The sequence below is a fragment of the Phyllostomus discolor genome, chromosome 13, assembly GCF_004126475.2.
Source record: "Phyllostomus discolor isolate MPI-MPIP mPhyDis1 chromosome 13, mPhyDis1.pri.v3, whole genome shotgun sequence".
Taxonomy (NCBI): Eukaryota; Metazoa; Chordata; class Mammalia; order Chiroptera; family Phyllostomidae; genus Phyllostomus; species Phyllostomus discolor.
This window is the reverse complement of record NC_040915.2, coordinates 9,080,687-9,101,581: the sequence shown is the minus strand read 5'-3', so window position 1 is coordinate 9,101,581 and position 20,895 is coordinate 9,080,687. Positions and strand designations below refer to the sequence as shown.

Below are 20,895 nucleotides of genomic sequence, written 5' to 3'. Positions count from 1 at the left end.
ATTTCAGCATATATAATCAGAAAAAAATATTTTGAAAATGTGCATATCTTCTATGGACTGAGTGGTATCCCCAAAATTCATATTGAAGCCACAAGGACCAGTGAGGTCATAAGGATGGGGCCCTATCCAATATGATTAGTGTCCTTACAAGAAGAGACACCAGACAGTTGACTCTCTCTCTCTCTCTCTTTCCGTCTTCCCCTCCTGCCCCCCCCCCCCCCACACACACACAGAGGCACAGAGAAAAGGTCACGTGAAGACAACTGGTCATGTACTCTGGAAGAGAGCTTTCACCAGAGAATGAACTGTACCATAACCTTGACCTTGGACTATCCAACCTCCAGAACTGTGAGAAAATTGTATTATTTAAGCCACCCAGTCTACAGTATTTTGTTGTGACAGCCCAAGCAGATTAAGAAAGGGACAGTAGCTTCTATCTGTGGTAGATTTTGCCAATATTTTCTTCAGATTTGTCATTTGACTTTCTCATGGTGGCTTTTTCTCAGGCAAAAGGTTTGTTTTGTTTTAAAGTAGTCAAGGCAAGAGCATTACAATAACCTTTGCAGATGATTGTGGATCTTGTTCTCTGATTCTACAAAGTCGAGGTAAGAAATATCCAAACATGCAGAGAGTTTTTTACAAGACTTTATTTGAGCCAAACTGATGCCATTGCCGGGGAACAAGAGCTCCAAAGCTCTGAAGAATAACATTTTTGCAGCTTCTTTTAGGCCTTTGACATTAAGGAGGGAATGTAAGGAAGATTAGTGGAGGTAGGGGAAATAAGGTGAGGGTTGGATTGCAGGATGGTTAACAGGATTACGTGCTCTCCAGAGGGTGGTTATTTCAAAGGTATGTTAACGCAGGTGCACAGAAACAATGGACGGGGCTTGCTTAAGGCGAAGATAAACCTTTTACTAAATAAATTAGGTGCTTGAGGCGACTACGCACCATGACCTGACCAGTTAAGAATTTATGATCGCATCACCCTGTGAGGCTACTTTCCATAGGAGCCTTTTGTTCGCCCACAGCACCAAAACTTGACGAGAGTTCATTTCTTAAATATTAGCAGCTATGTGGAATATTAAAATATATCACTGAACTTTTCATATTCTGTGGCATTATATCCATTGGTTTGTCTTGCACTCTGAACGGATTTTTTAAACCTATGTGTGATACTGTAGCATCATACTGTAGTCATTAGGAAGACACTGGTTCACAAAGTAATACTAGCATATGTATTACTTTGATATGTGAGGGCTTTCCAAAGGTTGACAGACTTTATTACACAACATCAAAAAATCACGCTAGTTAAAACTACCACTGATGTCATCAGGAAAGTTTTTTGTTTGTTTGCTTTAAAGTATTGGGAAGCTGTCAAGCTCCTGGTGGCAGATATAACCTTTCAAACATTTAAAAATCTGCCCTGGCCAGTGTGGCTCAGTTGGTTGGAGTGTCATCCTCTAGACCCAAAGTTCGTGGATTCCATTCCTGGTCGTACGTAGCATGTGCCAGGGTTTCGGGTTCCATCCCCCCGTCCCGACGCAAACGAGATGGCAACTGATCCATCTCTCTCTCTCTTTCTCTTTCTCTTTCTCTCTCTCTTCTCTCTCTGTCCCGGTCTCCCTCCCTCCCTCCCTCTAAAAGCAATGGAAAAAAAAATGTCCTCGGGTGAGTATTTAAAAAATTAAATTAAAAACTTAAAAAATCTGCTTCATTAAGGATATTTTAAAATCTGTGACTGTGTGTGAGCATGTGTGTGTGTGTTTCACAGTTTTTTCCTCCGGTGCAAATGTCGACACAGTGAAAGGGCACACAGGTTTTAGTATTACTATTATGATGACAGGGGTTTAGGCCCACAGCCCAAGGAAAGGACCTCAGTGCCCTCCCAGGGACACGCAGAGTGCCGCTGCTCCACGGGCAGCCTAAGTCCTTCAAACTGCATTTTCAGTTCAGCTCTAACGTCAGGAGGAAAGCAATATGGAAATCCAGAGAAGCCTCGAGGACCGAGAATCGTAAAACAGCCCCTCCTTCTTCCTGCAGGCACCCTAGGATGGTTTTCCTTGGCTCCTTTGTTATTCCTAATTAAGGGTAAACAATCACCTACTTCTCAGAGGAGGGCATTAACTGCTTAACAAAGACGGAAGGGCTGGGAGGGTGTTGAAATGAGGAAAAGTGTCAGATGTCAGATGTTGTGGTCACTAGGACATCAAAGAGAAAGAACTTCTGAAGTAATCAAGTCTGGAAGAAAGGCTGCACCTGCCTTGACGGCCAAGCATCTGTCCCCCGGAGAAGAGCACATCTGTTGGCTTCTGGGGGCAGAGGATGGTAGGGGCAGGTTTGCCAGAGGCTTTCTTTCCTGGGATCCCCACACAACCTCGCACAGACTCACTTCTCTGGGCTTGAGGCGTGTCGATCAAAAGCTTAGGAACTACTGGAGGCCTGCTCTCTGCCCTTCCACAAACAAGGTTGGGCTGAACCGAGGGACACGGCGACAACCCACGGTTTGACTCTCAGATCATCAGAAGTCTTGGAAACACGCAGGGTGGGGCAAACAGTCCTGCTGGGAGAATGAAGGACTGCTGGAGCCTACCCTGCCCGCTGGCCTTGTCCTGCCCCAACTTCTCTGGAGGGCCATTTGACCACCTCTGTGAAAGCCTTTAGGTTTTGATACAGCAGTTCCATTTCTAAGAACGGTGTGGCTCAGTGGATTGAGCACTGGCCTGTGAACCTCAAGGCTAGTGGTTCAATTTCCAGTCAGGGCACATGCCTGGGCTGCAGGCCAGGACCCTGGTTGGGGGCATACAAAAGGCAACCACACGTTGATATTTCTCTCCCTCTCTTTCTCCCTCCCTCCTCTCTCTAAAAATAAATTATAAAAGATGTTCTTAACAGTCAGGTGTCCACAAATGTGTAACTCTAAGGATATTCACCAGGTCTTTATAATAGAATTGGAAACAGCCTGAAAACAAGCAAGCAAACAAGCAACTACAACAAGGGACTGGTTAAATAAATGATGGTACAGCCTCAGGGTGTTTGGAACCGAGGTTCCCACACTGGGGTCTATGGACCCTCTAAGTTCACTGAGAACTTTTCCAGGTATCCACATGGTCCAACATTTTCATAAAAATGCTAAAACGTTACTTAGCTTTTTCACTGTCTTGATCTTTGCACCAATGATGAAAAAACAAAAGTGGGCAAAACTGCTGGTGAATTGATGCAGATCAGCACTGGCACCAAACTTAACTAATGATCATTTTATTCTTTACTGCCACGAACTTGCAGAAAAAAAAATCTCAACAGTTTCACTTAAGAATGTCTTTGATGAAGCAGTAGCAAGTGTTAACTTTATGGAGTCTTGACCCCTCAGGACACATTTTTAAATATTCTCTGTGACCACATGGGAAGCATGCACAAAATGCTTCCCTTAGGTAACAGACTAGGATGGCAGCCTTGAGGAAAAGCATTTGTTGTCATTGCTAGTGGGCTAAAGGTTCTGCCTTTCACACATTTTTACTTGAACCAACAAGGCAACATTAACATTTTTGTGGGCTCTAGACACTTTTGCCTTTGTGGACCCTTCCTCTCTAACAAGATATAAAAATTACATTTTAGCCCTGGCCAGGTGGCTCAGTTGGTTGGAGCACTGTTCTGTACACCAGAAGATTGTGGGTTCGATTCCCAGTCAGGGTACGTACCTATTGCGGGTGCGATCCCCGGTTGGGGTATGTGTGGGAGGCAGCCAATCAGTGCTTCCCTGTCTCTCTCTCCCCACATCCCTCTCTCTCCCTCTCTCACGCTTCCTCTCTCTCTGTAAAATCAAAGAAACTTATCCTCAGATGAGATTTTTTAAAAAGTGATATTAAAAAACTTACATTTTATGACTGTGTTGATATAAAGACAACTTTATTAATTAAATTAAAATATGTGTTTAATCTAAAAGAATTAACCTTCGTTTTTTCTTCTGATTTGAGAAGAAGTTAAAATGGCTTTGTGAGCCCATAAAGTCATGTGGGTCTCGGCACTGTCCCTGGTGGAGAAGGGAAGTGGGCCTGACAGATGTACTAGCATTGCTTAGACTTGGGTGTGGGCAGGGCTGAATTTTCTGTGGAGCACAATTTTAATGTAGCATGTTAACACATTTGTCTTTGTATCAATGGAGGGTTTTTTGGTTGTTGTTGTTGTTTGTTTGTTTGTTTTTAACAGAGGACGGGGCCCATGAGGGCAAAACACCTAAGGCCCAGGGGTGGCGAGAGGTAGAGGTTAGGGATGGGAGGAGGGAGCCTTCTGGAGAGATGTGGACACAGGGCCTCTGAACTGACTAGCTCCAGGGGACAACATTCCTGGTGAGTTCTATGAGAACTACACGCTGAGGAGGGATGAGGGGGTGGGGCCAACCAAGATTGGCTCTTGGAGGACAGTGACGCATGACTGAGTGGGGGGACAATTAGACCCACTCTGAACTGGGGAGTGCGGGGAGCGTGGGTGCTGGGTGTAGAGGAGCCAAGCTCCTGGGAGGACTGTCTTTAGTCCTGACCTAGGACCTAGAGGAGCTGGGTGTGAACCCCAGCGCCAGCCTGCCCTCTCTGTGATCTCAAGCATATTTCTTGGCTTCCTGAATCTGTAGTGTCTTTGTCTGTGAAATAAGGATGGAATGTCTCAGAAATAGCCTGTGCCTGCTGAGGCCATTGTGAAGGTGCAGCGTTGGGATGTATGTGACCTGGCACGGTGGTGAGTGTGCAGTAAGATGGAGAGCAAAGTTGGTTTATTGAACATTACCCACTTCCAAGTCACCAGGGAAATCAACTGCATCAGAAACTAATGCTGGGGTGGAGGTGAGTGAGTTGCTTCTTGGCTCCCTTGCAATACAGATAGATGATCATCCTCTGGTTCTGGCCTTGGCCAACACTGAGGACCTGGAGGAGAAGCCTCAGGTCTGTCCACCACCAGGGAACCAGCAGGCTGCAGGCATCTCCCTCTTGCCCTACAGGCCTGGCCTGGAAACACACCTAGAATGTTGCTCTCCCTGGGAAGGAGACTGGCCTGGGCCTGGCCCACACTAGGTGCTCAGCAAGTGTCAGCTGAATAAATAAATGAAGTCTGGCATCCTCCTGACTTGCTGTGCTCCATGGAAACCTCCCGCTGTGGCTGGCCCCTACAGACCCAAGGGGCCTGTGCAAGGACCCAGAGAAGGACAGAGCAACAAGGCAGGCGGTCCCTGCACTTTCCCTGACATTCCTCTGCAGCTTCCGTGGGCAGTGCAGTGGTGGGGGTCCTCACATATCCTTAATGCTTTATTTTGGAACACAAAGAATCATTTCTTCAGTTTCATCTCCTACAACTCTTCTTTACTCGTTTCACTAAAAAAATATTACTGACATGTAACAAAGAAGTTTAAGGTGTACAATGTGTTGACTTGATACATTATATATCACAATATGATGATCACTTTAGCTTTAGTGTAACAGTGCTACCATATCACAGAGTTATCATTCCTGTATGTTTGTGTGTGGTAGGAACACACTCACTATTTATTGAGAATTTCAGAGACACATCTGCCTCAGGATCTTTGCACTTGCTGTTGCTCCTCTTGCTTGGAATACTCCTCCCCCAGATATCCGTATGGCTTGCTCCCTCAGCTTCTTCAAGTCTTTGTTTAAATGTCACCTCCTCAGGGAGGTCTCTTCTAATAGTTGAAACTCCATCCCACTTCACACTCCGTGCCCTCCTTCACTGCCTTCTTTTTCTCCACAGCATTAATACCATCTACCACATCATTTCTTTCGTTGACTGTGTTTCTTTCCCTCCTAGACTGCAACCTGAAAGAGGGCAGGGAATTTCTGTCTTTTCTGTTCACTGCTTTTATCTTAATTACTCAAATTGATGCATGGCTCAAAATATGACTTCAGTACTCAACTGAAACAACGAATGCATGAGAGGTGTGAATTGTACACTGCTTTGCAAAGGCCAGAGTAAAACACCACGGTGAAGGGACGAGGTTAGCACCGCTGCTCTAAGAGGAAGCCTGAGGGCTGGGAGGGGCAGCGGCACCTTAAACCTTGAGTCAACTCTGTTGTGCGTGTATTGTTATCCAAATTTGGTCCACAGCTAGGTGCTCAGGTGGCTTCCCCCTCCGCACTTTGGCAGGTGGAGAGGAGGGGAGTGGAGGGAGGGCCCTATTTAAGTACCCCGCGATGGGGCACTAACACCTTGGGGAGAGAAACCTAATTAAGGGATTCACAGGTGGGCTGTACAGAGGCCCCTCCTCTTTTTGCTAGTCTGCAGTTTTAAAACACGTCTTTGGTGATAATATCTTTTTACATTAATGAATCCCAACTGGTTCAATGGTGAACGTTCGCTCAATCGAAGTAGCTAACGGCTTCCGTGCACAAAGCAGGTCTAGACTTCTGGGGTCATGATGAAGAGCCAACCCCAGGGCAGCCGGATGTGCAGTAATTGGTGGCAGGACAGAAAAGGTTTGCTGGGGGCTTTTACCTAAAGACAGCGGGCGGGGGGGGGGGGCGCGGGGGCGGGGAGAGGTGGCTCTGAGGTGCGCGGGAGGTTTGCATGGGGAGGGGGAAAGTGATACCAGTCATTGTGCCTCCCTCCCTGGGTTAATAAAAGGCTCAATAAGTGCCACTCGAGGCACACAGGCTGGGAAGCGCGCTGGAGGAGCAGCTCTGCCTGGGCACCTCTGTTCGGCGGATCCTGCGTCTGGCGCGTCTGGAGTCATGCCGGGGTGCCTGAGGACAGAGGACTGGACACCAGGGCCGCAGAGCAAGTGGGGTCAAACTGACCGACGTCCAGGAGACAGGGCGAAGACAGTGCCCGCGCGCGGCGGTTGGGGATGGGGTCAGGGCCCGGGCGGCGTGGGCGGGGTGGCCGGACGCGCGGAGACGGGATGGGATGTGACGAGCGGCGCGCTGTGCATTGTGGGAATCCCGGGGCCGCGGCTACTGGTTCCAGTTCACTCGGCGGAGGAGCCGGGCGGAGGGGGCGAGCGCGGGGCGTGCGGGCGGGAAGCGAGGAGGCGGGCGGCGCGGGCCAGCGCGGAGCGCGAAGAGAAAAGGCGCGAGCGGTCCAGAGGGCACAGGCCGAACACCTCGCTGCTGCCGCCGCCGCCGAGCCGCCCGTAAGTTCCGCGCGGGCCCCTCTCCGCGCGTCCCGTCTCGGCCGCCCGGGATCCGGCCGCCGCGCTTCTCCCGCCGCGGGTGCCGGGGAGCGACCCGGCCGGGTGCGCCCCAGGGGCGCTAGCCGGGCTCGGGCCCCGGGCTCCGCGCGGCTCACGCCGGGGCCTCGCGCTCTCCGCGCCTTCCCAGGCCATGCTGGGGCCGCGTGGGATTCCCATTGGTTTTGTTCAGAAAGCAAACCCGGAAGCCAACTTCTCACGGACGCAACCTCCTGCCTGCGCCCGGGCGCTTTTGTGGGAAGGAGACATTTGGGGCCCCTTTCGCGGCGACCCTTCCCTCGGTGGTCGGGAAGACGGCTCGGCCTGCAGCGGGAGGAGGCCCCGCGGCACTGGCTGTTGGGCCTGGGCGCCCAGGAGCTGTTGTGCGCGGAGTTGGACTCGGTGAGGCCCCACCCGCCAGCGAGTTGCCAGCCTGGGCACAATAAGTCAGGCCCGAGATCCCGGTGGCCGCTGTGTAGGCGCCTGGCTCGGTCTGCGGGGAGGGCAGGGTGGGGGGAGGGGGTTGATCGGAGGACACACGCAGGACTGGAGCCAGATCAGGCGGGGAAGGGGTTGTCCAGAGGCGGGCCGGGGAGAGGCCAGGGGACCCCCGCTGCTCTCGCTGGGCTCCTGATGGGCCTTTTGTTTGCTTCTTGGTTGGGAGTTTTTTAAAGGTAACTCCGGAAGGCTGCAGGCTCCCTGGGTGGAGAAGGCCAGCAGGAAAAGAGACTCGCTGGGGGGTGGGGTGGCGAGGTGAGTGTGCAGGATGCTGCCGGAAGGGTCATTTGACAACAGGTGTGTGGACGGTGCGCCCCACCTTCACTCCTGCAGGGGAACCACGGATCACGTTAGTAGATTGCTGGAAGGTTGTTTTAGATAAGCTGTTAAGGAAAATATTCCAGAAAGTGAGAGGCTTCTGTAGAAACAACTGAGACAAAACTGAATTCAATCATTACAATGATCATGAAGTCCATGTAAGATTTTAATGATTTTATAAACAGCCTATAAGAATAGATAGTTAGAGGGGCACTCCTGCTAGCTTCTCTTTTTCTTCCACCTTTGTGGTTTGAGGTTTTACCGTTAGGGGTGGGAGTAGTGCTTTGTTCCAAGCCTTCCTGCTCCAGGGCCTAGGGGGAATTTCGAACAGCTTTGGATTTGATTGGGAGGTTCCAGTTGTAAATTTGGTGGAATCCACCCACTGCCAGCCACCTTTGGGGCACTGAGTGCTGTCAGAGGAGTTATTAGCTCTGAAATGGACACCTCATGCCTGTAACTAGGATTAATACCCCTTGTACACCACTCTCCAAAGCTGGGCGGTGGCATCTCAGTCTTGCACAAGAGGCTGTCTGATACAGATTCGTTTATAAGCCTATATTTTTCTTTAAAAAAACCCCTCAAGACTTTAAAGTTTTCCTCAGAAATGTTTTAGGAGGAGCCTGGGTAATCTCTCAGTTTGTTATATTATTTTACTCTGTTCCCGTTGTAATGGGGGTAAAGGTATCAAGGAAGAGGGAGGAGTTTAAGTGAACATTGCTGGAGGCAGGGCCTTGAGAATGGGGAAGGGATAGCCCATGTTTTACAAAAGGTTGAGAGTTGTCTAGAACAGCACTAGTACGACCCTACTCATTGGCTCAGTCTGTATGAAATAGGCCAGGCACGTGCATCTCTGGTTCTGGAGACGCAGAGCTCAGGGAGAATCCTCATTACTTCCCCGGAGAGAGGCTTGGAATACATCTGTTCTGAGACCTGCCTCTATACTTATAGAGCTAATGCTGCCCAAGTCATTTTTAGGAGATTGATGTAAATAATGAACACACTGAACACCCTAAGCTGACAAAACCCAGGAACCTGTGGCGTTTGTCACAGTTGTAGCAGCCTGTGGTCCTTGGACTGTGCCTTTGGATTTGCATTGAGTTTTTCAGAGTTCTGTTCTTGGCACGTGGGCTGGGAAGGGGCAGGGGTAAGTGGGGTGTGTACTGGTCCTATGGGTTCTCCCCACTTTCTGCAACTTTAGAAGTATGTTAGGTCCCACCTCAGCTCTTCTGAGTGAGTCAGAGTGGGTCAGCTGTATATACCAGAGTTGTATGGGTTGCTTGCTTGGATCGAGCCTGCTAAGACCAATGTCTTCCAGTAAGTACTCATTGAGAATTAACTCTGGGTCAGGCACTGGGGACAGTACCGTGATGAAGAAATGCCCAGTCCTTTTCCTTGGGAAGCTGACATACTGAAAAGACAGGCAGGCAGCCACTGCAAGGCCAGTGCAGGAGGCTGCATTTGCTCCCCCAGTGGCCCCAGAATGACAACCTAACCAGGAGCAAGCCCTTACCAGGCACGAAGGGCCAAGAAGGAACTGGCTGGGCAAAGGAGGGCAGTCCAGGATAAGTGTTTGAGGCCTGAGGAACCACATGTGCAGAGTCCCCGAACAATGGGAAAAGAGGTCATGTGGGGGAGTGGCCAGAGGCTCAGGGTGGCTCCGTCCAAGGGGAGAGTCAGGTGACGTGAGAGGGCCAGATTGGAGAGGATCCTGGTCAGAGACGCTGAGGGGTTCAAACTTCATCCTGACAGCAGAGAGACTCGGCCAGTTCTTTGTTCTCACTGGGAGCGCTTCCTCTGTTCCACCAACAGTGAATGGCTGCTAGATGCCAAGTCCAGCCAGGGTCCTGTCCTACTGAAAGTCACAGTTTAACTTGATCTTTGATGGTCTTCCATTGGAATGGTCATCTTAGTTTGGCCCAGCCTTTAAAAGGGACAGGGGGTATGAAGGAAAGTTTCCTGGTGAGGTTGGCTGACAGTGCCTTCCTCCTGAAATACAGGGTGAGGCAAAAGTAGGTTTGCAGTGGTGAGTATGCAAGACCGTTTATTTTTGTATTATTATTTGTTAACTGTGTTATTTTCTATACAAACAACTTTGCCCCACTTTGCCCCACCCTGTATAGCGGTGGTTCCTTTAGTGCAGCGGGGGAAGCATACCAGAGGGGGCGTTTGCAGAGGTGAAATCTTAATCCCAGACGAGCTTTCTGCAAACTGTTTCCTGCTTGTGGTGAATAGCACTGGTGTTTGGGTTTTGTTTCTTCCCGCCACTAAAAATCTAACACGTGAGGGAGATACATCTGCTGGAACAAAATGTGTGGTTTAGAATTTATTTACTATCTCAATTTATCCTTCACTCCCTGTTTTCAGTCCCTTGGTTCCCCCAGGGCAGACTGTAAATTCTTTAATCATCCAGCTCACTTTATGATGTAGTGTTTTATGAATGAAGAAAGATTTTTTTTTTCTGATTGGCTAGAGTAGCAGAGCAGTTCTCTGTTCCAAGCCAATCAGAGTGTAGCTTGAGAACCCCAGCTCTGTGAGTGATAGTTGTGTAGTTTATCCACATGCCTCTGGGGACATGACAGCAGAGACACCGTTAATCATTTGGTGTGATGGGAGTAAACGGAAGAGAATGCTGTAAATAGGATTAATGTCCTTCGCTTAAGAATTAAGTGTCTCAGGTTGGCCTTCGTGATTGGAGTTGATGGGAAGGTGACAAATGCCTGTGACATGTGGGCATTTATCCAGCCACAGGGAAAGGGTGAGGGAATCTTCCCTCAGCAAACACCGAGAGCTCCATTGCCTTCCTCCTTGGGCACTGGGGATAGGGGCGCCTGCCTAGCAGCCCCCAGCAGTTCTCATCGATGCTTGTTCTTCATCAGTATGCAGGCATTCATTGCTTAGATAATAAAAGACTTCATGATTGACCATTCCAGTGGGTTTGCGAGTGCCCTGTTTATTTAAGAGGGTTTTTTTTGTATGTGCTGCATCTTAGCAGAGACTGGTCTCTTACAGGTGTGAGGAAGGTAAGTATTTTCCTCTGCTCTGTGTTACTGAGCCTGTCTAGTGGCAAGGGGAGAGGTTACTGGAGCCGTAGAATTGCCAGGGAGCTGGAAGGCCTCTGCCAGGCTCCCACCTCTAGGAGCAGAACAATTGCAACGTTCCTTTTTGGGAATCCCCAGAGTGGCTCCACAAGGTCCCTGAATTTTGAGGGTCTGGGCTCCCACAGGGATAAGCCAGGTGCGTGTACCTGACTGATCCCAGAAAAGGTCTCCAGCTGCTGTCCCACTTCCATATCTCTGAGTCCTATGGCCTTTGGAAATGTTCCCCTCATCTTTGTCAAGAGGACCCCACCCACAATAAATGTCCACTAATCAGTCTCCATCTAGCCAGTATTTGAGAGCCTCCCGGGTCACAGACAAGATGCAGTGGTGAGCAGAGTAGAGTGGACCATCCCCTCAAGACAGATGAGGAATATGAGACTCAAGCCAAAAAACCCATTACACACAAGGGGTATTTCAACAACAACAGCAGCAACAAAACAACAAAGACAAGGAAATAGACAGTGATGATACAGGGCAATAAGTGTTAAGGGTAGGGTAGTTGGTGTTAGAATGTTTCTATAAACTGGGTCTAGAGGGGCAGTTAGGTTGGAAGGAAGGCCTGGAATCTGCATTTGCAGAACACTTTACAAAAAAAGATGGAGAAAATCAATTGGACACATTAAAGAATGGTGGTAGGCCTAGGAGACATCATAAGGGATTTTTAGCTGGACTTGGGGGCCACAGTAGGAATGTCCAATGAGGAAATGGAGCAGTTCAGCCTGGTGGATTGCTGGGTGCAAGGTATGGAGCCCTGGTTGCTGGAAATAGAGAGGGGCTAGAGGGTTGCAGGGCCTTGGTGCAAGGCTGCAGCTGGGTGTGGGCTGCCCTAAACTAGACTGTGACTAGTCGCCCACATAGCAGGAATGCAGAGGAAAGAGCTCTTCGTTAGGTCTGCATCAGCAGAGGTGCTGGGACCACTAGGTAGGATTGTTCCAGGTAGGAGGCTGGTGAGGGTGTTCCAGACAGAGCTAGTGGCATATGCCAAAGAATGGAGGTAGGAACAAAGGTGGTTTGCAGTGCAGTGCATTGAGGAGCTTAGTAGGGTGCCCTGTTGGCGAGGAGTGGAGTGGTGTGGTAGGTAGGTAAGTGGGATGGTCCTTGGTCCTCCTCACCTCTATGGCCCCTCCTAGTAGTCAAGGGCTTGCAGTTTTCATGTCCATCTTATTCATGGGCTCCTGACTGCCAGACTTCTAATTAGTCCTGAGCTATGAGGATAGATGATGTTGTCTAGGTCACGTCTCATTTGTTGAGAGGCCTGTCGTCGGAGACTTGCATCTCACTCAAGCCTGGCTCATCTCTATAGCCCCTCCCAGAAGAATCTCTGGGAAAGCTTTGGGTTTCTGCTAATAAGGCTCCTGTCTGTTGGACTGATTTATAGTTGGAGGAGTTGCAAAGGTGAAGACACAGATCCCTTTAGGACCAACCGCAGAATCTTCATTTCCTGGCCTGATAACAGTCAGAAAGGCAGCCAGGCTAATGTATGTGAACATAATGTGATGAACGATGTTGAGGTTGCCTGAATACCTATCACTGTCTTCAAGGCTTGGGGGGCCCTCTGCAGGGGTGAGAGCTTCTAGTTTACTGAGCAGGGTCTGCTCTGGGCCATGATTCCAGGAAGGAAGGACACAGCTTTGTCTGCCTGACGAGAGCATTGCTGTTTCTCTTGTGAGCAATATCTGTGCCCTGAAGAGAAGTCGAGTGCATCAGAAGCCACTTTTTCTATGATGTAGACCTGTCCGTCTCTCAGAAGAGGCTTCGTACAAGACACAGGTCAGACAGGGCCAAGCAGGCTTCGGCTGATCATCTAGACCTGGCTTTAGGGTCAGCTTTCCAGTTGGTTTGTCATGTGACAGGGGCTGGCTGTTCCCTCTTTCCTTCTGAGCAAATAGGTAAGGGACATTTCTCAACTTCTCTTGTAATTAGCTGTGGCCACATGACCAAGTTCTAGCTAATGGATCGTGGTCAACAGCATCACTTCCAGATCTGGGCCCTGAAAACCTCCATGTGTTTTCTTCCATGGTAAGCCTGGGAATCGTGCATGGGAGGATGGGAGTCTGAGTCCAGCAGTCATATTGTGGAGAAGCACTGGCCAGTCGTGGAAACCCATTTTCGACTTTTCACAAGTGAGGACTAAGCTATAAGGGCTTATTATAGCAGCTAGTGCTACCCTCATGAATACAGACATCCAACGCCAGTTCTTCAGGAAGACAGCCTTTTTGCATCTTATACATTTTGTCATCATTTTTATTAACCTTACCAAGCACTCCCTGAGTAGGTGAGTGTCAGGCCCTTATTTGCATACTTTCATTCAGTTCTCTTATATTCCTATATGCATGCTCTTATTCAACTCTTGGAGGTCTGTTCTATCATAGTATCCATTTGACTGATGAGAAATTGGGCTCAGAGGTGTTATATCACGTGTCCAAGGACACATGGGCTGTAAGTGGCAGAGCCATGACTTGAATCAGGTCAGTCTGGCTTTGGAATTCGAGTTATTAACACAGTGCTCAGCAGCCACTCTGTCACAGCCACTATCCCCAGTTGGTGCCTGGCTGCAGCTGCCCTTAGCTCTCCATGGCCATCTGAAGAACAGGATGGGCCTGCACATTGTGAGTTTATTTGAAGGCCACAAGCTACAAGGTGATTGTCCCAATAATGTTTTTAAAATCACCACATATCATTGGATGCCATGAGGCTGCATGGCTTAGTCAGAATCCTGACAGCTGTGGCTGCAGCTTGGGGATGTATAGTTAGAAGTGCAGAAAGAACATGGGGAGGGGCGAACAACAGCATCTCTGCAAGATAGCCCCTTTGGGGAAGGGATGAAGACTCAGGGCTGCTTTCTCAGAGAGGAGCTGGACTCACAGTGAGACAGGAAGATGGCCTTCATTCAGCAGGTGACACTTGAAGGCCCGTGACGTTTCAGATCTTTCCTGAGACCCAGGGAGCCAGACGTGAGTCAACAACTGCCTGGCGTCACGTCACTTGCAGTTCAGTCAAGTTGTGGGGAGAGACCCCCCGATACATGCCAGGGTATGTGCTATGGGAACACAGAGCAGAAGCAGTTCCTGTCCCCGGTCAGGTTCGAGGAGAGGGCTCATGAACACAGTTCAGGTTGGCAGGAGGACCAAGGGTGTGATAGGCAGGAGAAACAGCATGTATAAAGACATTCTTGCCCTGGCTGGTGTGGCTCTGTGGATTGAGCGCCAGGCTGTGAGCCCAAAGGTCTCTGGTTCGATTCCCTGTCAGGGCACATGCCTGGGTTGCTGGCCAGGTCCCCAATTGGGTACGAACAAGAGGGAACCAGTAGATATTTCTCTCACACATTGTTTTTCTCTCCCTTCTCCTCTCTCTGAAACTGGGCACAGCATCACAGGTCAGGAAGCTTGGGGAGGCTGGGGCACCTGATCCCAGGCCGGTGACAGGAAACAGGGCTGCGGAAGTAGTTGAAGGGTGCTGTTTGTGGTCAGTTCAGGGTGATGGGGCACTAGCAAAGCAGGCACAGGCTCTCCAGCATCCATGGGAAGAGACTGGTGCTGGGGAAGGAGGTAAGAAGTAGAGCCGAACCAAGGTGCGGGGGGTGTGAAGAGAAGGGAAGAGGCTGGAGAAATTACGGGGTGGGTTCAGCAGAGCTTGGCTAATGATTGGGTGCTGTGGCAGAGAAGTAGGGGCCAGGCTGACTCTTGCTTGGTAGCTCGATGCATGATGTGGCCACTGATGGGGCTGAGAAGCCAAGGGGAGTTCAGGGCGCCCATGGGACTTCCAAGTGGGCCCTTGCCTCAGGTAATCAGAACAGAGCCCTGGGGCTCAGCAGCCAGATACGCACTGGGCTGGAGACCTGGGCGTCACCAGCATGTGGACGATGTAAAGACTCTTGGCTAGAGTCAGAGGGGAGCACCAGGAGCATCACTTTTAGGGAGTAAGTATGTTTAGGACCCATCAGGTTCCTGAGTGCCGGTGGCTCCTCTCTGGGGCAGGACACTGTGTGATTTCCACAGGGGCAGCCCCGTACATACGCAGACAGAGCCGAAGTCTGTGCTTCAGTAAGAACAAGGCCAAGCTGCACTAATCTCTCCTGACCACAAGCTTCTGCTGAAAGAGGGGAAACATTCAGATCTGAAAAGCTCTCAGTCCCAAGTGTAGGGTCGATCTGCAAAACACATTTGGGGCAACGCAAAAGACCCAGGAAACCCAGTGGCAGTTTCCCCTGTGAACACGTGTGCGCACGTGTTCACATGCCGATTCCTGCACAGAGTGAGCACAGGCTTCTGTTTGCAGGAGATGTTTTAAAATGAAGCCAACTAACTGTTTTAGAAAAATTCAGACCCTTCCGGGTCTCTTGAGTGCCCAGTGACCAGTTAAGACTTGGTGCCTCTCGGCAGGGTGAAATATAGGGTTAAATACAGGGTTCTCCTCCCAGGGGCTGCTTAGCTCCCTCCAGCACCTGCAAGGGCCAGGGCTTGAGCCCTTTAATTCTGCTGGGCCTGTCAGCATGGCTGCCCCACAGTGCCCAGGCATGCTGCTTTCTGCTGTTTTGGCCCCTTCTGCCCAGCAGCCAGTTTGAGGTGATTGGGGGTTAGTGACACTGATGTTAGGTATGGCCCACGGCACATCTCCAGTATAGGGTTGGGCATCGGAGTAAGAAGGACTTACAAGTCAGTGGCCCTCATGGTCAGAGGCGTGGGCTTTTGGAGCTGGAGGAGTCCACACACCATGGAGCCTGACCTTGGTTTAGCAGTAAATGGGACACCTGCCCATTTGGTTTGGTGGTCAGGGCATAATTGCCCTCTCGGGAAGGCTTACCTGGTGCCCAAGAGTGGGCAGAGGGCTCTTCGCAGCCCCTCTCCCAGCACCCTGCACTGGCCTTCCACCATTACCACTTAAATGACTCCGGGACTCTCTGCTGTCTTCCCCACCCTGCTCTGTGAGAACAGAGACCACACTTCCCTGTGCACTGCTGCCTCCACGCCCCAGCATGGTTCCTGAAGCAAATGCGAAGTGACCGGAATGCTTTCAGCAAATGTTTGCAACCTTAACTGTGCAGTGCTACACTAGGAGCACCGCCAGGGGAAGACTCGAGAACTTGCAATCTCATGGGAGGGATGGGGGGTGGGGGGAGCATGTGCCATTCAGGCTGTTGTGTGAAGCACATGGGACCCCAGAGGACAGAGCGTCTGGATCAAGCACTCAGGGGCGGGTTGGCAGAGGGCAGAAAGCAGGCACGAGGGTTGGAGGAGGTCCTAGTAGAAGCACAGCCACCACCGAGTAGGGCATTTGGGGCACCATGTGCGACCACAAGGAGTACAAGGTAAACCTGGACGGGTGTGCCAGGCCTAGATTTCTAGGGTTCTGCATGACAGGCCAAGGGCCCTGGTTTTGTCTTGGGCATGGTGGCAGCCAGGGACACTTTAAGGCCACGGCGTGTTCAGATTTGTGTGTACACAGGTAACCCTGCTGGTGGAGGGCAGGTGGAGTGGAGGAGAGGGGGGCGGGGGTGGGAGACCTTTTCAGGAGACATTTTCGATCATTTAGTTTAGATAGTGATGACCAGGTCAGTCACAGCTGGGGTGGAGAGGAGAGGACCCCTCAGAGGTGTTGAACCAGGGGCATCCTCTGGACTGAGTGACATTTTGGATGGGGATTGGGTGGAGGAGCAGGGAAGGAAAAATGCTTGTTTCAGGGCAGGCCTGTCCAGCAGACTGGAAGTGTCCCGAGGGCCTCTCATTCCAACCTGGTTACTCACTGAGGTCCTGTGAGCTTTTCCTGCCTCTTGCAGATGAAGGATTGGACATTGCCTTTGTCGAAGAACTTAGGTATCTGGCTGTAAAGCTTCGTTCTAGGGGCAGGCAACATAGTTTTCTTTTCTTTTATGTAGACTTCAGCAAATTTACCAGCCCTGGTCTCAGTGTATGAAAATGCAATTATTAAACAAGTGCATAGAACGTAGCCAAGAAATCCCATTTTCTTTTACGTCATACGGCATAAAGGCCACTGTCAGAGTAACCTTTAAATGGAAGTGGCTGATAAAATTGATGTCGTGATATAAAATGTGAAAAGCTAAGACTTTCTGTCTTCAGGGGCCTCCACACTTTGGTGGAGATCATCAACTGGGCTTGGCGGGCTTGGTGGCTGCAAGCAGTGGCGTCTGTGGGCAGCACCTGTTTCTTCCCGGGGAAGGGCGGATGGCACTGACCCAGTGATCCTGATGGTGTGCTTCCTCCCTCCTCAGTGTGCTGACTGATCCAGCTCCAGGGCCACCGCCATGTCGAGCCGGGGCGGGAAGAAGAAGTCTACCAAAACCTCCCGGTCCGCCAAGGCAGGAGTCATCTTCCCTGTGGGGCGGATGCTGCGGTACATCAAGAAAGGGCACCCCAAGTACAGGATCGGAGTGGGGGCGCCCGTGTACATGGCCGCCGTCCTGGAGTACCTGACAGGTGAGTGCCAAGTCAACTGGGACACTGCTGGCAGTTCTGACAGCTTTTCAAGGGCCTTTCTGGTTTCTTTTCTTTTGAAACTTCAAACCTATGGGAAAGTTACAAGAATAGCACAGTGACCACTTTCATCCAGTTCCACCAGTTAACACTTTGTCGCCCCACCCCGTGGGTGGGCAGGTATGCACACACACGCACACGTTTATTTTTGGCTGTTACATATTAGATGGTTTATTTTGAAATTCCCCCATTTGTCCTAATAATGTCCTTTGTAGGTTTATTTGGCTTTCTTTCCCAGTCCAAGATCCCTTTCACATGGTCACACCTTGCATTATTGCATTTGGCTCTCTGGTTTCTCCAGTCTCATATAATCTTAAACAGTTCCTCAGCTTTTTAAAAATTTTTTCATGGCATGAACTTTTTTTCCCTTTCTTTTTTTGACATGGTCCGTTTTGAGGAGTCCAGCTCCTTTTGCAGAGTTCAGTCTGGTTGGTCTTATGCTTGGATTCGGGTTAGACACTGTAGTAGGGATTGTGTAAGTGATGTTGAGTCCCTCCCTGGTCAGCAGGCACCTGAGGGGGTTCTGTGCTGTCACTGGTGATGTTCAGTTTGGTTGTTTGATTACGGTAGTGTCTGCAGGTCTCTGCCCATCCCGAGTCACAGGCTTTTACCTGACAGCTTTAGTGTTCTCTGCTGATCTTCTATGGTGGTTGGAAAATGGTGAATTTCTTTTAAAGATTTTATTTATTTTTAGAGAGAAGGGAAAGGAGGGAGAAAGAGAGGGAGAGAAATGTTGATGCGCATGATGTGTATCTATCAGTTGCCTGTCACACACCCCCCACTGGGGACCTGGCCTGCAACCCAGTTGTGTGCCCTGACTGGGCATCGAACCAGAGGCCTTTCGGTTCACAGGCTGGTGCTCATCCACTGAGCCACACCAGCCAGGGCCCAATTTCCTATTTCTGTCATTTCTACTGCGTTTATTAATTGGCATTCTTCTGTAAAGAAGAGCTTTACTTCTGTCCTTTTTATTTTCTATACTGTCAATGTTGGTTCACTGATTTTGTTTTAATTTAGTGGATTATGTACTATCATGTCATTACTCATTATGATGCTCAAATTGTCTCAAATTTGACCCTCAAGCTGGTTCTGGTGTCCTTTTGCCACATCTCCCTTCATTTCTGTACATTTCCTTGCTTTCCGACATTGTGAGATATCTGGGCTTCATCCTAGACCTTCCCTGCCCCCATCTTGGAATCAGCCATCTCTCTAGGGAGTCCTTGGGCCTTTTCACAGATAAAATTCTATTGGTCTCATTGGGGGCTCCATAGAAATTTTGAGGGGCCAGCAGGACAGGGATACCACCCCTAATTTTAGTGATGAGAAAACCAGCCTCAAAGCATGAAAGGACTTTCCTGGGTTGCATATAACCAGTGAGGACTTGGGGGGGTCCCACATCCTGCTGTCCTGTCATCACACTTTTACCACTTATTGCTCCATACACCATCAGCGTAGGCGGCAGGAGGGGCACCCTCGATTCTTAGCAAGGCAAGGTGCCTCTTCCAAAGTTTACAGTGAGGCAGCAGAAGAGCTAGGTCACTTATTACTCTCCTGAGTTTCTCCATTAGGAAAGGCCAAAGGCTCCCCCATGAAAAATGCAGTCATAACTGGTGTGTATAGTTGTGAGGTGTTTGCACATATTCTGGGACTTTTGATCTCTGCTTGTCGGAGACTCTAAACAGGTGGCATGCCGGGTAGCATGAGCTAGGCCTGATCCTTCTCACTGTACAGATAAAGAAACAGAGGCCCAGAATTTATGTGACACACTATGGCAGTCATCCAGGGAGACCAGGGAAGAAGTCACTAGATAGAAATCAAATCAGAGGACATTGTCTAATTCTGGCTTGGCAGTTTACATTCTATGTGATCCAGAGTGAGTCACTTAACCTCTCTGGACCCCACTTTCCTTACAACTCAAATGGACACAAGAGTCCCGTTCCACCAACTTCAGGCTGCTGGGAGACCAAAGGGGCTTTGACCGTAATGGGAAGGCTGATGCAATATGTAAACCCAACCAGCCAGTGTTTCCTGGCTCCCAAATGACACAGTGCCCCTATCACTGGAGTTTTCATAGACACTGTCATTAGGTCAAGTACAGCGTCAGTTTCATTTCTTCTGTAAAGATTTCTCTCTTTTATTCACAGGGTGCAGGACAGGGGATGCTGTTGCTCCATCATATCTGAAGCAGCAAGTGTCTGTGCCACACAGCAAACTTGTAGGTTTTCCTTGTCTGTGCCTGGCTGGCTCTGACACTGAGCACAGTGCTCATGAGGTCACAGTCAGCTGGTCCGTTCTCATGGCAGCCAGAGACCTTGACCCTGTCTACCCACACCCGTCGCACCTACCACAGGTGTGTGGTAGTGGTCACAGAGGGAAGTGGGAATGGTCAGGGAAGCCCATTACTAGAGCTGGAAACGTAGCTTTTGGCAAATCCTTACTCTGGTATTAGCCATGGTAACCCCTGTTATACATATTTTTAAGTTATGCCAAGGCCTTCCACAGCGCTGTGGTTAGCTGAATCTGAACTATTTTCTCTGGCTGCATTTGGTGCTGAGTGACTGGCATGACTATTCCTAATACTAGACCCCAGCATGGTGCCTGGTCCACATGACGGGCACCTCGGGAGATGTTAGTGCTGTTTTCTCGGTCGCTGCTGTGGTCACTTGTGTCCTGTTGCCTGGTGATGGGATGGGACCTGACCTCGGGCCACTTCCAGTAAAAACTGCTCTGTTCCGCCCCTGAGAACAGTGCTGCACACCCACACTGATGGCTCTCCCCAGGTGACCTGCTCGGAGCCCTGAGGACAGGAAAGCATGTGGAAGTTTGGAAGCCTGGGCAGAACTTTGGTTTGGTCCTTGAGTTAAAAGGAAAGGTGGACCAGCTCTCTTTCTATTCTGCTCTTTCCTTTTGTTTCACTGAAGACCTTTTCCCCTTCATTCCACATGCTTACTGAGCATTTACTGTGTGCCAGGCAGCACGCCAGGCTCTGTATGAGAGCACAGGAACGATGGGGGCAGGACGCACCACCCAACCCGCATGGTAGCCGAGTTTGAGGAGTGCCAGGGAGGGCATCAACAGGCCATGGGTCACCTGGGTGACTGGGGGCCTGGAGATGAACTGACTCAGGAAGGCTTCTTTGAGGAGGACACATCCGCTGAGACCCGGAGAAAAAATGGTGCCGGCCAGCCCTGCGAGAGCTGGGAGAGGCGCTCTGTCATCTGTTCTCCTCTGCTGGGTGTGCCTGCTGAGTGGCAGCCAGCCGCTTCCGGGAGCGGGGGAAGATATGTAAAGAGGGCACCAGCCCTTAAGCAGCTCAGGGCCTGGT

The 20,895-nt window shown here is 50.1% G+C and overlaps 1 protein-coding gene across 9 annotated transcripts in view; it reads left to right on the top strand.

Moving 5' to 3' along the window:
- Positions 1–6,455: 6,455 nt before the first annotated feature.
- Positions 6,456–20,895, top strand: part of LOC114509102 (core histone macro-H2A.1) — a 75,195-nt gene continuing 60,755 nt past the window's right edge. For 3 of the 9 annotated variants that reach the window (XM_036013864.1, XM_028527178.2, XM_028527180.2), the window contains exons 1-2: positions 6,977–7,129; positions 17,309–17,513. In XM_036013864.1, the coding sequence (XP_035869757.1) occupies positions 17,342–17,513 (172 nt within the window). In that variant the 5' untranslated portion in view covers positions 6,977–7,129; positions 17,309–17,341. Of the gene's footprint in view, positions 6,474–6,976; positions 7,130–17,308; positions 17,514–20,895 lie in introns of those variants that run through there. The other 6 variants (XM_028527177.2, XM_028527176.2, XM_036013865.1 and 3 more) reach the window with 3 other exon arrangements.